This window comes from Nyctibius grandis, chromosome 1, assembly GCF_013368605.1.
Source record: "Nyctibius grandis isolate bNycGra1 chromosome 1, bNycGra1.pri, whole genome shotgun sequence".
Taxonomy (NCBI): domain Eukaryota; kingdom Metazoa; phylum Chordata; class Aves; order Nyctibiiformes; family Nyctibiidae; genus Nyctibius; species Nyctibius grandis.
The window spans coordinates 8,741,455-8,761,764 of NC_090658.1; the positions used below are offsets into that span (position 1 = coordinate 8,741,455).

Below are 20,310 nucleotides of genomic sequence, written 5' to 3' on the forward strand. Positions count from 1 at the left end.
TTAAGAGCCTTTGTCACCTGCTTTCTTCTTGCTTGTCTTCTCTATCATCGTCTCCACAATCATTGCTGTCTCTTCGTACGACTGAACTCTGTCATCTGAAAACTTCTCGATGGACTCCACCACCTCCACCTTCTCATAGCTCATGGAGCCAGGCAAGCCTGCTTCCCTGAACAAAAGGCCCTGCTTATCTTCTGTCTCTCGAAGGACTCCTGGCTCGGTCGGGCTTATCGGAGCAGGGGAAGGAACTGGCTCAGCCTCACAGATGTCTGGATACTTTGCGATTTGCTCAATTTTTTCTCTTGGTTTTTTGACCCATTCAAGCATGTCTTCTTTCTCTTCTTCTTTCGGTTTCTCTGGGAGTTCAAATTCTTCCCTCCTTTCACAGATAACCCCTTTCTCTTTTTCTAATGGTTCAGCAGGCTCTGGCAGCTCTGGTATGGGCTCGACTTCACCACCATTCATCACAGTGGAAACGGTGATCTCTCCTGCCGCTGGGACACAGGGGGCCAAGATGCAAGGTTCTTTGTAGACTTCCTCCCCTGTCACCAACACATAGCGCCCTTTGGGAGGGGGTTCAGGTTTAGGCTCTGGTCTCTTGTGGGCTCTTATTTTCTCCCTCACAATGTTACACAATTTATCGAAGGCTTTACTTATCTGGGCTCCATCGGGTACATCCTCCGGGCCCATTTCTTTTTCATCAAGGTCTGACCCTTCCTGCCCAGGTTCACATGTAACTGAGCCTTCATGGCTAAAATCAAGCTGATCTTCGTCTAAACCTTCCACAGTTCTTTCATATGTTCTTTCGGGTGAGAGACCGTCAGTTATGTCTTTAGACACCAGCTCCTTTTTCCTGGCAATTTTCTTTGTCAGAGCTTTTTGTCTGGGCTTTACACTGGTAATGTCTTGCACGGCCTGGGTGATGTCTAGGGAAAGACCAAAACAAAGCAAACAACAAACAGTGCTGAACACAGTGGCTGCAAGCACTAGAGCTGCCTCTCACCCCCACTGCTGCAGGTGGGAGCTGAATGCAGCAGCAAACATGAGCACAGCTTCCATCAGCATGTTAAACAGCCTCTTCCTTTGCATGGCCCCTTGGCCAAGTAGCCATTTTGCATCTGAGGTCACCACTGCCATACACAGTGTGAGGACAGGACAACTGTGAATCTAAGAGAGGCAGCTGCACAGAACACTCACCTATCAGGCCTGCATTAATGCTCAGCAGGAGCATTCAGCGCCTGGTGCTGCCGTCGGGCTCAGCACCTTCCTTCCAGGCATCGTGGCAGGGTTTGGCCCTGTTAACTAGACAAGAAACCTCATCTCCTAAGGCAGAGACAAGCCAGGTACCCAAAGTTAGAGGCATGGCCTGGCAGTAGGACTAAGTGCAAACAGCTTGTCTGGCTTTTAAAACTCCTGCTAGGGTTTAGGGAGGTAAAAAAAAACCAAAAGGCCGATTTAAAACCTTCCTGCTGAACACAGGGTTGCTGGGTGAGTGTCATCACCAGGTCTTCCAGTGCTTCTGAAGATGGGCTCAGCAGGGGGACACCTCGCCTTTGTGTCCCTTGCTGGGGGGGGCTAAGAGTGAGCCAGGCACCTCCTCTCACAGCAATTTTGGGTACGGGCAGCTGCAGGGTGGTGCGTCATCTGCCCCAAGGCAGCTGTTTCATGCCATGGCACAGGTACAGTAATGCACATGAAATGCCCTGCTCGCCTTGCAGGTGGGAAACAGAGGTGTGGCTACAGACAGGCCGAATCCTCAGCAGGTATAAACCAACACTTTGCAGGACAGTAGTTATTTACAGCTGCTGAGGGCTTGGCCTCAGGCATTACAAACCCATTTCATATAAAACTGCTATGGTTCACAGGGCAGTCAGAAAAATTACAGCTGCACTCCAATAAAAACCTCATTTGACAGTTCATCTCCATTCTCAGGGCAGCTGGTTGTTAGTAAAACCGCCGTGAGCTGCAGATTTAAGCTACAGTAAGTCACCCCATTGTTAGTACCTACAGCACCTTCTATAAACCAACTCCCCTCTTTGTTAAGAGCAGCCTCGCTAGTTTAGTCCTGGCCATTTCCTTGTCACCAGGTTTACAAGCATCTTAATCCTAACAAGCAATCCTACAACACAGAGGAACATAACTGGGCCATGGGACGTAAACAGGCCCAAAAAGGTGTCCTCTGCCTGCCTGCAGCTCTCAACACACCCTGATGCTCTTTGCCCATGACTAAAGCGTGGGCCAACAACTCGCAACAAGTCAGCACAAAACCCCCAGCTCGATAGTTTCAGGTGCCTTTTGGCTCTATTGATGGGCCTAAGCAGTAAATTGCAGAAGTTAGCAAAGAAACTCTTTTGCTTGTGATTTTGGCCTTTGACAGCTTGTCCCAAAGCCAGCTGAGGTAAGCTGAAATCGTTGCATTTACTTAGCAAGCCTGGAGTCAGGCTGTCACGGCTGGTATTCGCATGGAAGACAAATGGAAAAACAGCTTAAAATACAATGATGCTGCTCTTGACAGACACAAGACAACATGTCACAGGTTTACCTCTTCCCCTCGGAGCTTGAGGCTGTACAGGCCTATAGATCTGCGTGAAGAGTGTGACTGGCGTTCCTGCTATAGCAGAGTTTAACCTGCCAGAGAAGACATGCATCAGTCAGATCTCTCCCCCTCATTTCCATCAAGAGCAAGTGAGATTGCGCAAAAATGAAACATGAAGGTTAAAGAACCGTACTTCTCTGTGGTGAGGAGTCAATGAGAATGATGGGAGCCTGTTTCTTGTCTGGGGAAAATCAACACAGCCACGGCACCTTCTCAGGAGTTAGGCTGGTTTCCACCAGCAGGAGACATGGGATGCTCCATTAGGTAAAGTACACCAGTAATTAAAACCCATAGCAACAGGTTTGTAATTTAGCACAGCACTTGGAAAAGATGGGAAGATTTTGGATGGGCAAATAGTCAATCCACACTTACCAGAGGTCAGCAGAAGCCGCACATGCTGGTCAGTAACATATGAAATTTGGTAGCCGTTACAATGTTACCTGCATATGCCTGGCTTCAGAAGGGCGAGAAGAAAACTGAGCAGTCTTCCTTGGAAAATATTTGAGGAGTCAGTGGTATTAAGGGTTAAAAAATCAAAACGGAGAGACTGGCCTATACGCAAACCAGTTACTCTGTGGCCTTTCCAGTCTGCTCTGCCAGAATTTGGCCCGCAGGGAGGATCTACACCCTGCGTAGATATGCAAAAGCTGCACATTTTGATCTTTGGCGATAAGAATTACCCTGATCATCTACCCCTAACCAGAACACAGTGTCCAAAATGAGACACTGAAAATTGATGAAATATCTGTTCCCCACACGTGAGATTCACTGTTAGTGAGGGTCCTTCCACTCCATCTTCTGGACAACCCAGAGCAGTGGTTTGGGTGCTCGGGGGTCTGGCCCTGCTGCACCTGCCTGTGCAGGCAGCACTGGGCGCCGCTGAGAAAGCCCAGCTCTTTTTCTCATGTGAGGCTGATGGTTGACATTAGAGGGAGCCAGTGCTCCTCCGTACGTTTAAACACAACCCAAATCCCTGCAAATTTCTTATACTCTTTTTTCCCCCTTGCCTGAAGAACGGGTTTGCTGTGAAGAGTGCTCTGCTTTACAGAACAGTTGTCCTGTCTGAGCCCTGCAAGACCAACCTGCCTGTAACACCCCAGCAAGCTTCACTAACACCCCAGCAGTGGAGAGGGTGTTCAAATTGCTTTCATATGCTCCTGACCTCTGTGCCAGGATAATGTACGGAAAGGAGACTGTAATGGAAAGGAGAAGCTCAAAATGGCTCTGACCCTTTCCTTGGCAGAGGCTTGACCAGACTTTGCATCTATTTAGATTCCTGTCCCTGGATATCTACCAGTGAAAGGTGTGAAATGGCCATAGCTTTGCGTGAATCAAATGCCCTTCAACATACGTTTTTCAAAGGAGATAAAAGAGATCACTGGCCCCTTTGGGAGAGTCCAGAAATCCAGCCTTACCGGCTGTCCTCGTTCTCGATGATACGTTTGTACCGCTCCAGCTCGTTCTCCAGGGACTGCTGGTAGATCACCAGCTGGCGGCAGTCGGTCGTGTACTTCTCCAAGGTCCTCTCGGCCTCCTCTATCCCCTTCCTAAGGTTTTCAATCTGCTCGTTGTAAAGCTGAATTTCATCATCGTAACTCTCCTGGGTGTTCTTAATCGCTTGCTCCAGCATGGTTGTCTGGTCAACAAAATTGGTGGGTGAAAGAAACAGCTCTGAAGCATTCAGCATCCCCATATTTCAAGGGTAATTAAAGGCAAGACATGTTTTATTATGGTGTGTGAGGCTGCAATGCTGAAACACAGCTGCAGTTTCACTGCATTTGTTTAGTTATTCAAAACCACTACCTCCCCCTTGCCTCCTTATCTGTCCCAAGGCTTCTGTTCCACAATAAGCCTGATGGGATCGGCATGAACCAGGGGAACAGCTGTGTGATGCCTCCTTCCCCACGCACGCAAGGCTGGCTGATGTCTCGCTGCGTGACCTGCAGCTCACTCTGGATGGCCACAGCAGAGCAGGCAGTGTCTTACAAGGAGAGCAAAAGCGCTTAACCAGGAAGATGTGCCCAGGCAAACCCTGTTCTTCCTTCTCTGTGGTCCACAGACCAAGCACTGAAGGTTAAGGAAGGGTCTTTTTTTAAATAAAAAGCTTGCTTTTTGAATTAAATTCATCAGCTTTTTTACTTTAGAGATAAAAATAACTGCTGTGCAGTAAGGCTTCAACTCCAGCCATTGGAGAGCACATCAACCAGGGTTGGTGATAAGTGCCTTGCAAAAACGAGGGGCAGGAGTTACAGGTGGGATATTTGACAGTGTAATTCTGCTCTCACTTTCTTCTGCTAGTTTGAGCTATTTGTTATAGTTCCTTTATCACTTGTGTGGTTTTTTTTTTTCCCTTTTCAAACAGCTTTCAAAGAGATGAACTCACAAAAAGCTAATGGGGCAATAACTGACTAATGGATTCTTTAATAATTGATTTAATTCTATATGTTAGAAGCAAGATTTTCAAAAACCTTTTAAGAGCCTAAATTTAGGAGTTAAGTCCCTTGGCATTAGTGTGGTTATACTGCAGCGTACGAGTGAACCAACAGGTTCTACAGACCCCTTTAGTGTTTAGTGCTCATGAGGTGGGGTCAATAACCTCTCAGCAACATGGTTATCAGGTCCAGAAACAGGAAAACAAAGGAGCTTGAGGACACCTCAGTCACCAGATCCAGCCTTCACCGTCACAAGCAACCATGTCATCGACCACCACTTATAAAGTTATTTCACTCTTTAATCTCAAGGCATGAGAATGAATGAACTAAGAAACTCTTTCTAACTGGGACATGAAGGTTTGATTTTGAAAGCAGCACGATTAATTCCCCAAAGAGTGCCTCTTTCCCTCTGCCGGCAGAAGGCTGATTTTCTCTCCTTTTTTCTATATTGATTCATTATCTCACTTATCACTATATTGATTCTTGCCCTTCCCAGAGGGCATGTGTCCCTTCCACCAGAGCATCAGACATGAGAAAGAGACCAAGGAAAAGACCTGGGGGTAGCAATGTCCCCGAGTGCCCTAGTGAAAGCAGTTATGCTCAGGAAGTTAAGAGCTGCTGCTATAGCTGTCCAGAGGAGTCAAAAATCCCACCAAAATGTGTTTTATGCCAGTATATCACTCCCCTCACCCCGCATGGACAACTCAAGGCACAAAGGAAGCTGTATTTCAGGGGCATAAGGTTGTCATTCTCCACCCCTGTCCACTAAGAAACATTCAGCTGCGTGGAGGTCGACCTGTTACTGGCAATTATCCAGGTCTGGTTTCTATTCACTGCAGCCTTTAGCTACTTCTCCGTCTCCTGCCGCCCTCATCTCTGCACTGCACTCTCGCTTGGAGACACTGGCTGGAGAAGGAAGGTTGATTTACGGCAGGTTTGGCTGAGAGACAGGCAAGAGCAATGAGTCAAAGTCTTGGCCAGTCATTTTCTGCAAATCAGGAACTAGCAAAAAGCAGATGGTTTCGGGGCTGGGAGGGTCTAAGCACAGGAGAGGCGTTGACTTAGCGCTTAGTAGTGACAGGGATGAACGCAGGGTGCCAAACGTAGCTCGGCACCTATTTCAGTTTTGATTACCAAGTCTGTCCAGTCCTTCTCACACCAAGCTCAGCACTGGATGTGGCACTGATGGAAAGGACTGGGCAGAGCCCTGAAGGTCCCCCATCATTTTTCATGGAGCCAATTTCAGCCTGAGCTCAGTAAGTAAGAAAGAAATCAAGACCAGCCCTGTGTGACTTTTCCACCCATGACCTCCTGCTGACTCTGTCCTGCAGGAATCCAGTCACAATGTGGAAACCTTCTCCCACCAGCTACTCTGATAAGCAAAGCCGGCTTCATTGTGGCTATGACACCTACAGCCCTCCCTGGCCATCTAAACCTGACAATTTGGACCACTGAGAGAATGGGAATGAAACAGCTGAAGAAAAAGATGGAAAACTAAAAGGAAAATCATCTCCAAGACCCTGTTAAAGACCACTCAGGTTTTACCACGTGACCATAAAAAAAGCAGAGTTCATGAGCATCATGGTTGTGTTTATGGTTAGTGATGGCAGTACCTCTGTCTGCAGTTTGTATTTCTGCGCCTGTAGCTGGCAGAGGATGCTCTTGTATTCCTCCAGCTGGCTCTGCAGAACAGGGATCCTCCTCTCCGCTATCAGTTTTTCCTGGTTGGAAGAAAACAACGTGTGTACAGGAAAGCATGTTTCACTCTTTTTAAAAGAGCTAAAAGCAATTCCACTACTGGAAATAAACTGTAAAGACAAACAGAAAATGACAAAAGACAAATAAAAAGATGGGTATTGAACCTCAAGTAAACCCCTTTGGCATGGCTTCAAGAATAAAAAATGTCAGGTGACAGGACTATAGAAGCACTGCTTATGTTAAAACTAGACCCTGTAGACACAGCTGTCCCTATCTTCTCCCAAGCTAACAAACATTCTTGGCATAGCCACTCACACTGGTGGAAATCACCAAGTTTTCATCTAGTCTGTAGCAATTTATTTTATTTACAAATTTTCACCCCATCTCCACCCTTCAGGACAAGATGTACTTTCTCTGTAAATACTCATATATCCTGCCAGCTCCTCCTCAGATAGGAAGCACAACTACTTCAACTACCTTGCACAGAATCACAGAATCAATCAGGTTGGAAGAGACCTCTGGGATCACCGAGTCCAACCATTGCCCTGACACCACCATGGCAACTAGACCATGGCACTAAGTGCCATGTCCAGTCTTTTCTTAAACACATCCAGAGATTGTGACTCCACCACCTCCCTGGGCAGCCCGTTCCAATGTCTAATGACCCTTTCTGAAAAGAAATTCTTCCTAATGTCCAACCTGAACCTCCCCTGGTGAAGCTTGAGGCTATGTCCTCTTGTCCTGTCGCTAGTTGCCCGGGAGAAGAGGCCAACTCCCATTCCGCTACAACCTCCCTTCAGGTAGTTGTAGACTGCAATAAGGTCACCTCTGAGCCTCCTCTTCTCCAGGCTAAACAACCCCAGCTCCCTCAGCCGTTCGTCATAGGTCATACCCTCCAGACCCTTCACCAGCACCCTTTGAACTACACTTTTTGGGGGCTAATACATATGCTGGAGTGCACCTGACTAACACAATCTCTCTTCTCCTGAACAATTCAGTTTTCCAAAGCTACAGCTAGTTTTTTCTCTCATATTCAGTATTCAGTACTTACTCATAGTTGTTGCAGTTTTCATCTAACCTTGGAGTGGGAGTTAGAGGATCTGGGATGCTTTAGGAGTAAACATTGTCCCTTTCTTACTTAAAGCAGCATGTATTTACCAACAGCAATACTTACCTCACCTATGCCAGCAGCTATAGGGGACACACGAGGGGTTGTCTGGATGATCTGCTGCAAAACATTGACGTAGGTCTGGATTTCCATAAGGTTCTGTGGTGAAGTAAAAACCATTTTCATCAGAAAATGCCATAGCAAGGTGCTCCCTTCAATGTGCTCCACTTCTGGGGCTTATTCATAGAGATTTACTTCTTTCAGCATATAAAAGTCCAGTTCATATTTAGACTTGGTTTTGAAATGTGGTTTTAGACCTGATTTTGAGTGCATGTGTGCTAACAGTTTCATCATGCTGAGGGTACATTACAGGCATTTGGCTAAGTGACAATATAGTTCATAATCCTTGCATGTGGTCCAAAAAAGTGAGCCTCTTCTTTCAAAAGCAGCAAAGTTGGGACCGTGGCCTGATACCAAGCGTCACAGCCCTCCCAGGAAGGAGAAGGGGGCTGCATGTCTTAAAGTCGGCTACAGTTTAATCATACGGCCACAGGCTTATGCCTGCTGATTAACTGCAATGCTCTGTCCCAGAAAACAGGGTATCCCCCTCTGATGAGAGCAATAGCTTCTTAGCATGAAATACAAGACAGCTTGACCAGCACGTTGGGTTGAATCATGAAAACAGGCCAACAAATTCAAGATATCGCTACAGCTGTAGACTTTGGACCCTGAGGGAGTCAATTCGGATGCTTGCAGCCACCCAGCCATTGGGTTGGACCTCCACCCTGCAGCTGCTGTGCCCACGGAAAATATATAGTGCTATATTTACCCATCGAAACGCAAACGGGATTTGCTTTAATTTGCCACTGGAACAGATCATGGAGAAGGGTAAGGCTTCACACGTGTCTCTAGAAGGAAGATCTAAAGAAAGTGGCAAATTCAGCCAGTTACCTTCTTGTATCTGTCCTTTGTGGCATTAATGTCATCCTGCAGGAACTGGGACTCGATCTGCAGCTCCAGGTTGCACAGCAGTGCTTCATCAGCTTCCTGCAATGCAGAGACACGTGGCATGGTCAGTACGTATGGCTGGAGTGCCAAAGACACAGCAGCCACTTAGCCATAACGTGAGTCATCGCACACGCGCAGCAGCCTGCGTGGAGAATTAAACCTACTGGGAGAAACAAAAGTATTATGAAACCAACAAACAACAGGTACCTTATTCATCGTGTTCTCCTACTGTACGCTCTGCTGTTCTGCCCAAATATAATTTATGATACAGTTTGGCACTGGCACTGTCAAAATATTTTTACCATGTGCTTTATGAATGCTGGGAGCCAAGGAATAGACGCTATGAAATACCAGTCTTTGACACTAAAAGCTTGCAACGGTGCATGAATCTTAAACAGATGACATCAACAGACTAAGGCATTGATTTCTCTAGTGTTTATGACAGGACCTGAGGTATTCTGATGCCTTTTTAATATCCCCAGTAAAGAAGCCCTTATAGAAAAAAAAACAGGGTGGTTCGAAGTATTTTCACTCCTTTTGATGTGTTCTCAAATATCACAAATGTTTGTCAATTTGGAGCCATTTCTGGAAATAAAAATGACAGATGAGAAAGTCCAGCAAAAATCACCTTGCTGCAGAAGTTTCTAATACATTGGGATTTGTGAGGACAAAGGTTCATAATATGCAATTAATTCAGAGGACAAGGTGCATGACTAGCAAGCATGATTGCAAAGTACCTGGGTATGAGTGGCACTGGTATTTAAATCCAGTGAAATCTCCATTTCTGTTCAAAGGTCTAATTTAGATTTTTTCTATGTTATGTTATTTAATATAAACCCTTGAATATACAATAATTCCCATAGAACTTGGCAATATATTTTATAAATATATATATGCGTGAAGGGAACAGCTTTATTTTTCTACTTAATGTATGCCTTCTTCGTTAGGTTTATCATTAAATAATACTGTAAAATATTGCTTTTGAGAAAGTATCTTGAAAGTTGTCAAGTGAATCTTCCTTGCAACTCTACAAAACTTCTAAGTTCCTTTGACAGTTTGCAATTTGCCTCAAGAAAGTCTTGATTTCTGCATTTAACACAAAAGTGTAAAAAAAAAAAGGATTTAAAGGTGTCCCTTTAAAATACTTATGTGCCGTCACCAGCTGTAAAAATGTCTCAGTGAGTGGATCACGGGTTGCAAATAAACCACTGAAATCTATGGCGCAGCATATGACTGGTAGAAGGGGATTTGTCTTTTTGCACGTGCACAGCATGCGCTATTCCAAAAATGTGTAGCTGTTAGCTGTCTCATTATGCTGCTGAGCCTCCCAGCCACAGACCTCTCACGGTCTCTCTGCTTTGTGAGACAGCAGCTGATTCAGACCCATCCAGACCAGCACATTCGGCGCCAGCCATCAGGAATGCCCGCTGCTTTTCTGCACTCCTCTGCCTTCCTATTGAGAGGAAGATCAGCAGGACAATGGCCATGCTGGGAGGTTTGGAGGGGAGCCAAAAAAAGCCCTCAGGCCCCTAGATAATACCGATAAGCAAATATTTCTGCATGCAATAAGCAAAAGCAGCATTTGGCTTTCCAAATGTTCCTTCAAAGGGGAAAAATACTTTTGCTTTTATTCCCTGCTTTCACATAGACCAGCTGCATTGATGCTGTATATATCAGAACAGTGCAGTGCCTACACATTTTCTTCTGAACTTTGCAGTATTTGCTATTCACTCAACTTGCAAAATACCATTCTGCTTTAGGTGCTGATTCCAGAAAGCTGATCCATGTGATTAAGCAGCATTTCCATTCATCATGAAGAGAAATCCATTAGATCTCACCAGAACCACTGTGTGCTGATTTTCCAAAATGATTCTCTGTCTATTGGAAAAGGCATGAGTTTACATCTGCACGTGGAGGTTTCAGGCTACATCTTGGGCACCGTACAGAAAACCAGCCGTGTTCTCTTCAGCATTTGGTGCCCCAGTACAAGAAACTACTGCAACAGGGGCAGACAGGGGCAGCCCAGACACAGCCTGGGATAAAAACAAACCCCACAGTTCAAGATCTTGTCAGCTGTTGTGGGGGTTGTCGAATCAATTCGCTTTTCTTTAGCCACAGATTGGCTGAGAGGAACTGTGAAGATGGACCTGAGAGGAACTGTGAAGATGGACCCACCAGCTCCAGTTACCCCTTACAAAATATTTGCCTCCACAAATATTTTTTAAGAGCTTACAGGGTGTCCAGGATACCTGCTAGCACACTGGAAAATAGCACTGATGCAGGATATCTAGAGCTCGTTGGAGACAGAAATGCTAACACGCACCTTTTTTTAATATAAAACATGCATGCCATTAATATGACAGTGCTCAAGCAGAACAGCTCCTGCCATTTGTAGCAGGGAAATAAAAAAAAACTGTATTTAATCCACCCGTAATTGTTTCCCAATACAGAAGATGAAGGATAAGCTGTGAAAAATAGAACTGAGGAAAGATATAATACAACTTTCCTCAGTCAGATGAAAGCTAGTAGCAGGAGAGGATGAATCAGGCTTTCTCAGTTTCACAGACCTGGTTTGGAAATTTCCTAAATACGTAGTAAACTTTTATCTTTTCTCTGAGCCTTATTATTATTACTCTTTCCATGGTATTAGTTCAGGCAAGTGCAGCTTGATATAAACATTCCTCAGGTTTCACTGTGAAAGGAACAAATCAGGGGGGGTTGTGGCTTCTCTTTTATCTGGAAACCTAATGGGAAGCTGAGGGTCTGTCCTGAGGAGGGCTGACTATATCCTGCAAGGGACTGAGGAGCTTTGAGACACACCAGACTTCAAGACTTGGACACAATCAGCATTTTTTCATGCCATAATATCAGTACTGAATATACTTTAATACAGTAGTTGTATTAAAAAAAAAAGGGGGGGGGGTGGAGAAAGTATTTAGCAACAAACATGTTTTCTCTGGTCATATTTCAGACTCTTAGATATGTGTATTGGCTGCACGGTAGGACTAACAAATGGGCTTTTCCTGCCTCTGTGTGTAGATTCTAATTCGCTCAGAGAGAAATTGTCTTCTGAGTTAAAAAAAGTGTTAAAAGAGTTAAAAAGAGTTATTAAAGGCACCTAAACATGCAACAGATCTTCAGTTAGGGTGAATTTGTAAAGTTCACATTGAGTGTGGAAGAAGCAACACGTATTTCAACTCCAGCTCCGCAAATGAATGCAGGAGCCATTTGCTGATGCTCTAAAAGGAGTGTTACACAGTAGATCCTCCTAGTCCTTGGTCTTACTGAAAAATTAATGAAGTCCTGAGCACAGCTGAGGCTGTGGGCTGCGGATGGCGTGTGCTACATGACCAAAATCAACAGGACTTTCCAGAGCAGGGCACTGCACAGTGTGTATGCACATGCCGAGGCTCAGCCATTGCACGAGGCTTAGGGAGGGAGATGAACAGGAAGGAGAACTTTTCATAAGGGCATAAAGACAAGAAATGTCTTGCTCTGACATTTTATCTTCCCACTGCTTATTCAAAGCAGCTTGCTGTAGTAAATGAAACCAAAGGAAAAAAATGATAAAGACCTTTCCTTTTCCATTTTTCCAGGCTTACCTTATTAAGGCGTTCAAGGGTTTCTTTTAGCCTCTGCTGGTATTCACGTTCATTTCTATACCTACAAATAGAACAAAGGAGATGAAGTTCAATGGTTCATCCTTCTGCAAACTGCACTGTCAGCTGCACTATCATGCGCAATATATGCTTCACACTAAAGTGGAATACGAATCTTGGAAGGGCCCAAAAGATTTATTCATGCATTAGCATTAATTTTTTTTTTGGTCCCAGGTGCTGACAGTAACTCCAGAATTGGCTAACTTCTTGTCTCAACTTACATAGCAGAAGAGAATGGAATGCCACACATTTGCTATCACTTTTTCACAGAAAGCCCAAGAACAGATTGTTTAAAATAAAAGCCAATTCGATTGGCGTTGGACTACAGCGACACCCATTCATCAGTGGTTACTATGTGAGTATTTGCTACATTGGCACATTAGCATTTAATTACATTGTCCTTGGTTTTCTGTTCTACCTGATGTTGTTCAATAAGCATTTTCGTGACAGACACATTAAACAGAAAGGTTGCGGTTTCACATACTAACCGTGTATGAATGTTGTATTAGGATGCTTTGATAGATCAAGCTTTGTGTCCTCTTTAATAGCAATTAATATTTTAGCTTGGTGAAAATCACGTGTGAGTCTTAGTAAGGACTGCATTTAGCCAACTGTTCTTATAAAATGTCCAAACTGCATAATGTGCATGTTCCTGTACTGAGTGAACAACGAATGTATACAGTGTTTATCTTTGATTTGAGGAAACAGCACATATTCTTTAAGAATTAGGGCTTTGTATTAGTATGTTAGATAGAATTATCTTCCAGGAAATCCTTTTAGCTGCAGAGTACAAAACTTCCTAATTGTTGATTATTGTTGTTTATTCCTTTTCCTAAATAAACTATATATAAAGTGTTTAATAGGAGATATGGTTTAATGAGACCCCATTAAAAAAAAAAAAACATGCAGCTAGAAGCATCTTATAGTACAAGGCAATGAGACTTTGCCATCAGTACAGAACATGTGGCTCATCAAACTCCATCTGCTGCCAGTGCCAAAGTACACAAATACAGTCTATTCCTCTTTATCCCTTTGCTTTCCCTAAAATAATAGAGATACAGAGACAGAAAAAGCTCTAATTTTCTAACTTTCAACAAGAAACCCTCATGGTGGGTGACAAGTCAACTCTGGTGGTGAATGTCCTTCATTTGCAGTATAAGCAATGGACATCAACACAAGCATGAACGCTGGCTGAAATTCAGAATTGAATATAAGCCCTCGTCTGTCTTCTGAAATCATCAATTCAGCCCAGATATGCTGGTGGCATCTAAGGGACCTGCTCCAGTCAACAAGGAACTTGTCAGTTCCAGGACTGAACAGGATCAAGGATCAAGTTATAATCGTCATGTCAGTCTCGCTTCTTTCTTTTTATCTTCTGAAGGATGAACAGTCAATGTTATTCTCATCTCTTTCAACATATCTTGGAAAGCTGAAGGGATGGGGTAACTCATGAACTGACCAGGACCACAAAGGAAGAACTCAGCAGAACAAAGAAATGGACTCAACTTGGTGCTCTGGTTTCCCAACTTTTCCTTCTTTTGAAATCCCATAATATTAGCAGGGTTGGTCACTGGACTATTTTCAATTCTTACCATGAACAGCAAAGAAACAAGTGAAAACGATGAGGTTTTATTTCATTATCACTCCTACAAATTGCTGGGCCTCCTCACAGCTGAAGTGCTATTTTCTAACAAAACTAAAACAATGTCTTTTTGCCAAACTGTAGTAACACAGGATTCACTTCCAAGGATATGACCAAGAATATTCAGCTTCAAAAGCGAGACTGCTTTTGTTTCTGTTCTTTGTTTAGTAGCTCACCTCCAACCAATTTTCTGTCTATCTGATAAAATTTTTGTGTACAGTTGACAATAAACACTTCATTAATTTAGATACTTTCTGATAACTGGGCAAGAATGAAGCAGATTGTGGCAGCTTGTGAAAATCAAATACGTAGCTACGATAAAAGGCTGGGTTTACACTCCTAGTAATGTACAACCACCCGATAGAGTCAGGGTCTAAATTTCAGCCCTAATGTCATTCAGACCTGCCCAAATCTGCCTAGTTGTTAGGTCCTCACTCAAAGATTCTTTCAATGACAGAAATATTCAGGTACATTTTGCTTCACTCTCAAATAACCCAAACACCTGCTGTGTCACACAGCCATAAATCCACCTGGCAGCCTTGAGAGAGTTAGTATTGTGTGATTATCCTTTGAAGGAGGATTGCTTTTAAGTGATGTTCAATGTACTCCAGAAGCTCACTGCAAAAGGGCTAAGGACCTCTTAGAAATGCTTCAGAGACCTCATGATGACTCGGTGCCTGCTGAAACGTATCTATGTAAGTGCAATGGGTGACAAATTGCAGTCCTGTTATGCTTCAAACCTGATTTCACTGTTCAAGTAATCAGCTAGACATGTTGAAAATAGGTCAAGCTTTTCTTAGATGGTTGCTAATCAGCCTTTCCTGGACTTTAAAAGCCATGAGGTTCATTTGCTTTTTAAAAAAAAAACCTTCTCACCAGGTCAAGTAACTTTAGGGCTGCAACAAACCTTTTTGGACTGTTTAGAAAAAAAAGGGATATTAATTGTTTTTTGTGTAGGGGAAAAGAAATGGAGTGGAGGGGGCTGCCAGGCTTAAAGAAGGCAGATCTTAAAGGTCACGTCACCTCTCTTAGGTTAGCAGCTCTCTGCTGGGGCATTGACAGAGTTACAGATATTTGTTAAGCTCCTGTAGCCCCCCTACAGCTCAGGGCACTGGCCTGGTGAGAGCATTGGGCATGCAGAAGGGAAGCCCATCGCTAGCCTTATTTCTCCACCTGGGCAGCACGGCTCCAGCAGCACTGTAAATTTCTTCTCCCATCACCTGCTGACAGGCTATGCTTGCTTTTAAAAGATGGGGCCAGGGCAAGGCCCTTTTTATTCAGACCCTGCCTCTGCTGCAATGCAAGGGCTGGCTCCCCTCCAAGGAGAAAACAGTCACAATACATCCTAGCAATGCTCAACGGTCAGATACTCAACTTGGTGTCAAGCCTATGTTTTTTTATATAAAAAGAAATGCTGCCTCTCTGTTGAACCCTACTGAACTCTTCCAGGGACATATGAAATCTCTTGGCTTGCCACAAGCCAAGGCTGAACTTTTCTACTACTTTTCTTGTTTTCAGTTTCCCCAAGGTACTTCACTAGCCTTTTCTCAACAGAGGCAGCAGTAATTTGGGTGCCAAAGAGAGCATAAACTGCAAAATGCTGGTCCTGCAAGGATGATGGGACAGGCCAATAATGGTTGTATTTTATACCGTGAAAGGTTAGGATGAGCCTTGTGAGGGCTGTGCTCTGCTGATTTATGAACAGATTGCTACCTGTGTTATCAAGAAGCTGCTATCAAGGGACTGACAGCCACAGGGCAAGATTTCGGCAGTCTGAGGAGGGGGCAGAGGGCAGGTGGGACCGCCTCACCTACAGCTGCAGCAGGATAAAGCTCTCCCTATCACCAGAGAAGCAGCAGCAGCACAGAGACAACCTTTCCAATGGTCACCGGCTATGGAGTACCTATTGCTCCCCATATCCCAGCTATCATGTTTTCCTACTTGTTTTTGTTTTCTCTCACGGGTGTTGGGTCTCCACTGTGGCCCCAAAGGGTGTCAGCTCGTCTGAGCATCACCACGCGGCACAGCTTGGAGAGCACAGTGCCAATATCTGTGTCTAGAGACTTCCAGGGAATCATATCGCATGCAAAACCCACAAGATTACCAGTGAATGAATTTTAAATGAAACAATCGATTAGCAAGACTTTTAATTTCTGAAGTTAATTAATCCTGTTCAGTCAAGGGCACTAAAATCTGGGTTTCAGCATCTTTCCTAATATCATGGAGAGAGAAATACAGTCCTTCCCCACAGCCAGATGCAACATTGCTATAATAATGATGCTTAATAAAATTAGCATAATTAGTCTCTTTATGAGATGCATCTAAACAATTCCTAGTGATGCTTTTTTTTTGCAACTTCAAGAGAAAGAATTCTCCACTGGTACAGAGCCTGAATTATTCATGTTAATGTGAAAAGCTATGAATGAGGCTATAGAGGATTTAAAAATAAATTTTAACACAAGATCTATTTTTCAATGGTTCATGCACAATTAATTGTACAGACCCGGTAGTCCCAGGCCCTACTGTGTTTAAATGTAGCTTTAAAAGGTCTGCTTATGAAATGTAGCTTTAAAAGGTTTACTTATAGATATAAATCTATTTCCCAAATTGTGAATGTGAGTAAAAGAATGGGTTGCCAGAGCTAAAATTCTTTGCATTAGTGAAGGACAGAGGCATTTGTCAATTAATCGGTACACAATGCTCCACTCTAAGAGATTTTGTTAATCCCAGTGTGCCTAAAGTAGATGCTTTATGTTTCAAACTGAAGCAAGAAATCCGTACGTTGCTAGTGCAGTGAGAGCAGTGCCTTCTGCCGACTGAGCGCAGAGCCAGGTGGGAGAGCAGCCCCTAACACGGCACAGAAGATTATTCTTCCCATGTTTTGTTGAGAGACTTTTATTTATAAGTTTAAGTAGCTGAAATCATAGCCATCAGGATGGCTTTGAGCTAGAAACAGGGTGAGAAGGCAGAGTACACAGCATCACAGCACTGGCCTTGTTGTAACACCCGCAACTCAAAACCCAACCATTTTTTTCAGATGCTGAAGAAACTTTCATGGCTGTCTTCAGGTCAAATTCAGCAGCTCCCAAGAGGAAAAAATAAAACCAAAATTCACTTATTGATGTAAACTGAAGGCAATTTGGTTAAAAAATCAGCCACTGCCCTTCCATTGCAATGGCTCTGTGTATCTTTAATTTTTAAATTGCAACATTGTTGGCTTGGATATAGTCAAAGTTTCCTTTTTACTTTTGTTTACGGCTGCTGAGTGAACATCCCAGGACCGTATGACAAGGCACCATCTGTTTTTTCTAAGTCACTAACTACCGTTTTAACAGGTCCTAAATCTCACCTTAGTGTTTCTAAGCTAAAGCATGTTATATGGAGTTCACCCTTCATTCTTTGGTGAGGAAGAGGATGAAAAGCTCCTCTTCAGCCTCCATGCTGCTGCCAAATTTTCCTGGGTGAACTAGACAGAGAGACATTTGAGGGGAAAACAACCTGACCCATAAGTAACAGGAAGCAAAGACCCTTCTCTCCTGTGAGCAGTCCTTTGATGAGCAATACTCACCAAGTCTCGTTGTGTAATTAATTAAGCAACACAGCCAACACTACCTGTTGCTGAGGAAAGGGACCACACGTGTCTGGAGGCACTCGTATGCCTCAGCCCTCAAGGCTCCTGCTCCTTGATTTATGGTGCCACTGAGGTTAAAGAGAGGTGAAGTTAGGGGAAATCTGTTCTTACAGCTATTGCTTTAGTAGCACAAGATGGACATAGCGGGATGCAAGAAAGAGGAGGGTAATTAGGCAAATTTCACATACCAGGTAAAAATTTATTTACTTTGTTTTCATCCCACATCTGTAGTGGCTGGCACAGGCCAGCCCAGGTGCCTCACAATGCCTGCAAATAAAAGTTTCTCAGAGATGTCCCACACATTTCAGGAGATGTTTGGGGTTGTGTAACTCTGTGCTGCTCAGACACAAGCTGTTGCTTCAAGCCGTTTATTTTTTAGTTGGGTTATTCCCTTTTTGTAGCTCAGAGTACAATCCTCCTAAAGCTAATGAGCAACAGCAACTGATGTGTGCCATGGTGAGGACCTGCTGCCATGGAAGGGAGGGCAATTGACTGTCTAGTAGCAGCAAGAACATGAAATGCAGAGCTGGAGCTCCCTAAGTCGTGGCACCTTGCTTTTCACCATGGGTTTACATGCCATCCCTGGCTACAAGTCTGATACACATGGAGAGGTGTCACCTGTGCATGAGAAGCAGCTGGTGACACCAAACCCATCCTTACTACCAAGATTAACTATGGAAACAATACCACCTATCTTCCTCCGTTCGCAAGCCTTACTTGTTGCGGTACTCATCAAGCATGCGCTGGGCGTCCTTCTCCTCCCGCTCCAGCTTGGCTCGGTCTGATGCCAGCTCCCGCAACCGCTGCCGGTTGAACTCGATCTGCCCAGCGAAGGCTTCGTCCAAGCCCACCAGCTCGTCCATGCGCTGGAAGGTCTCCAGCTGCTTGCGCAGGATGGTGTTGCGCTGCTCCAGCACACGCGCCCGGTTGATGTAGCTGGTGAAGCGCTCGTTGAGTTCCTGCAGGTTCTCTAGGCCCCGGGCTTGGGCCAAGCTGTCGAATTCGGGGGTGCCTCGCAGCTCATCGTAGGCGTCTGACCGCTCGTACTTCTCCTTGCGCACCTCGCGGAGGAAGCTGCTCCTGTACATGGTGCCGGGGGGGCTGCGCGGTGCCGGCGTCCCCTCTCGCGTGCTTGCCTGTCTCTCCAGTTTGGATCTGAATTATGTCTGAGGGGTTTGAGGAAGAAGAATTGAACATAATCACCCCCCCAGATGATTAGGACTTGTCTCCAGGGTGGTCTGTGGCACTAAAGGCATCATCTGCAGCAGTGAACTAAATAAATCCCAATGGCCCCGCCTTGGGGCTGCCCATCCAGGCGTCAGCAGTTCAGAGGAGCAGCAGGTATGGGGGGGGCGAGGGGCTTTTCTTTTCGAGCGTTGCAATTGTGTACAGCCAGAATAAAAGAGCAACGTCCAGCTTTCGCCCGGCGGATTAAAGCATTATCCATGGACAACAAAACGAGCGCTTTGCAGTTTCGCAGGCTGAGCTCAAAGCCTTTCGTGGCTGTGCTGGGGGGAGAGCTTTGTCCCACGCTGGTGTCCACAGGGCTGTGCGCAGAGGCCTTCTGCTGAGCCAGGATTTTGGTGTGAGTGGATGGCAGAGCTCGATTTTTGTTATTTGACAGTTTTGTAATCATTTAGGGTGATGGGATGGTATATAGAAGTCAACATGACTCCTGCTGCAAGTACAAGATTTGGCCATTTGGTTCTCACTTCATGCTTCTTCACATCAGCCTTTTCTGCAAGTTATTTCTACCTGGCATGCGAGGCATCAAAGCAGCAGTGGTACTAAAAGCCCCATGCTTAACAGGGCCCTGTTGGGAGGCCAGTTTCCTTGGAGTTAGCTAAGTGCCATGTCCTCTCGTGACTTGGTGGACATACCATATTATCCCATGGGGAGCCTCCATCCTTCCTTCCCTCCTTCCCTTCACTCCCGCCGTAATGGAGCCTCATGTGCTGCCATTCCCTAAGAGGCTTTAATTTCTCTGGAAGTGATGGATGTATTTCCTCTAGTACTTTTTCCCCAGTCTTTCCCTTTGCAAAATCCTGTTTCTTGGGCCTGCTCTTCCAGAAGCACATACAAAAAGCCCAACACCAAGACAGTCTAATGTAGAGATACCTGTTAATAATTCATTTATGTAAAAGTCGCTCTTTCATTTTTTAACGAACACATCTTCTATGAATATTTAAATAGCACGTGTCGGAACCTTAACAGAGAGTGGTCTCATAGACGGCACATGCAGAGGTGAAGAAAGAAGCTGGGTGCTCAGGTGACCCTAAGGTTTGGGTTCTACATTATCGAATCTGAATCAAAAGGAAAAAAAATTCATTAGAATTTTTCTGCATCTTTCCTATTCTGCTTCAGATTATTTGGAAGTGCAATGGGGAAAGAACAAATGACCTCTCAGAAAATCAAGTTAGGCTTTGCACACACATTGTGCAGCTCCACAGGCAGCCTCTGAACTACATAAATAGCAAAACAGGGGTAGATGTTTTAGAAATGTTTGGGATCTTTATATAGCAGTGGACATGAAACCACT

The 20,310-nt window shown here is 44.6% G+C and overlaps 1 protein-coding gene across 1 annotated transcript; it reads right to left on the reverse strand.

Moving 5' to 3' along the window:
• BFSP1 (beaded filament structural protein 1) lies at positions 1-18,859 on the reverse strand. The gene is made up of 8 exons (XM_068413053.1): positions 18,489-18,859; positions 12,442-12,502; positions 8,783-8,878; positions 7,898-7,990; positions 6,639-6,746; positions 4,009-4,229; positions 2,540-2,625; positions 1-923 (listed from the first exon to the last, which is right to left on the reverse strand). The coding sequence occupies exons 1-8, from the start codon at positions 18,857-18,859 to the stop codon at positions 1-3; spliced, it is 1,959 nt and encodes a 652-aa protein (XP_068269154.1).
• Positions 18,860-20,310: the final 1,451 nt, after the last annotated feature.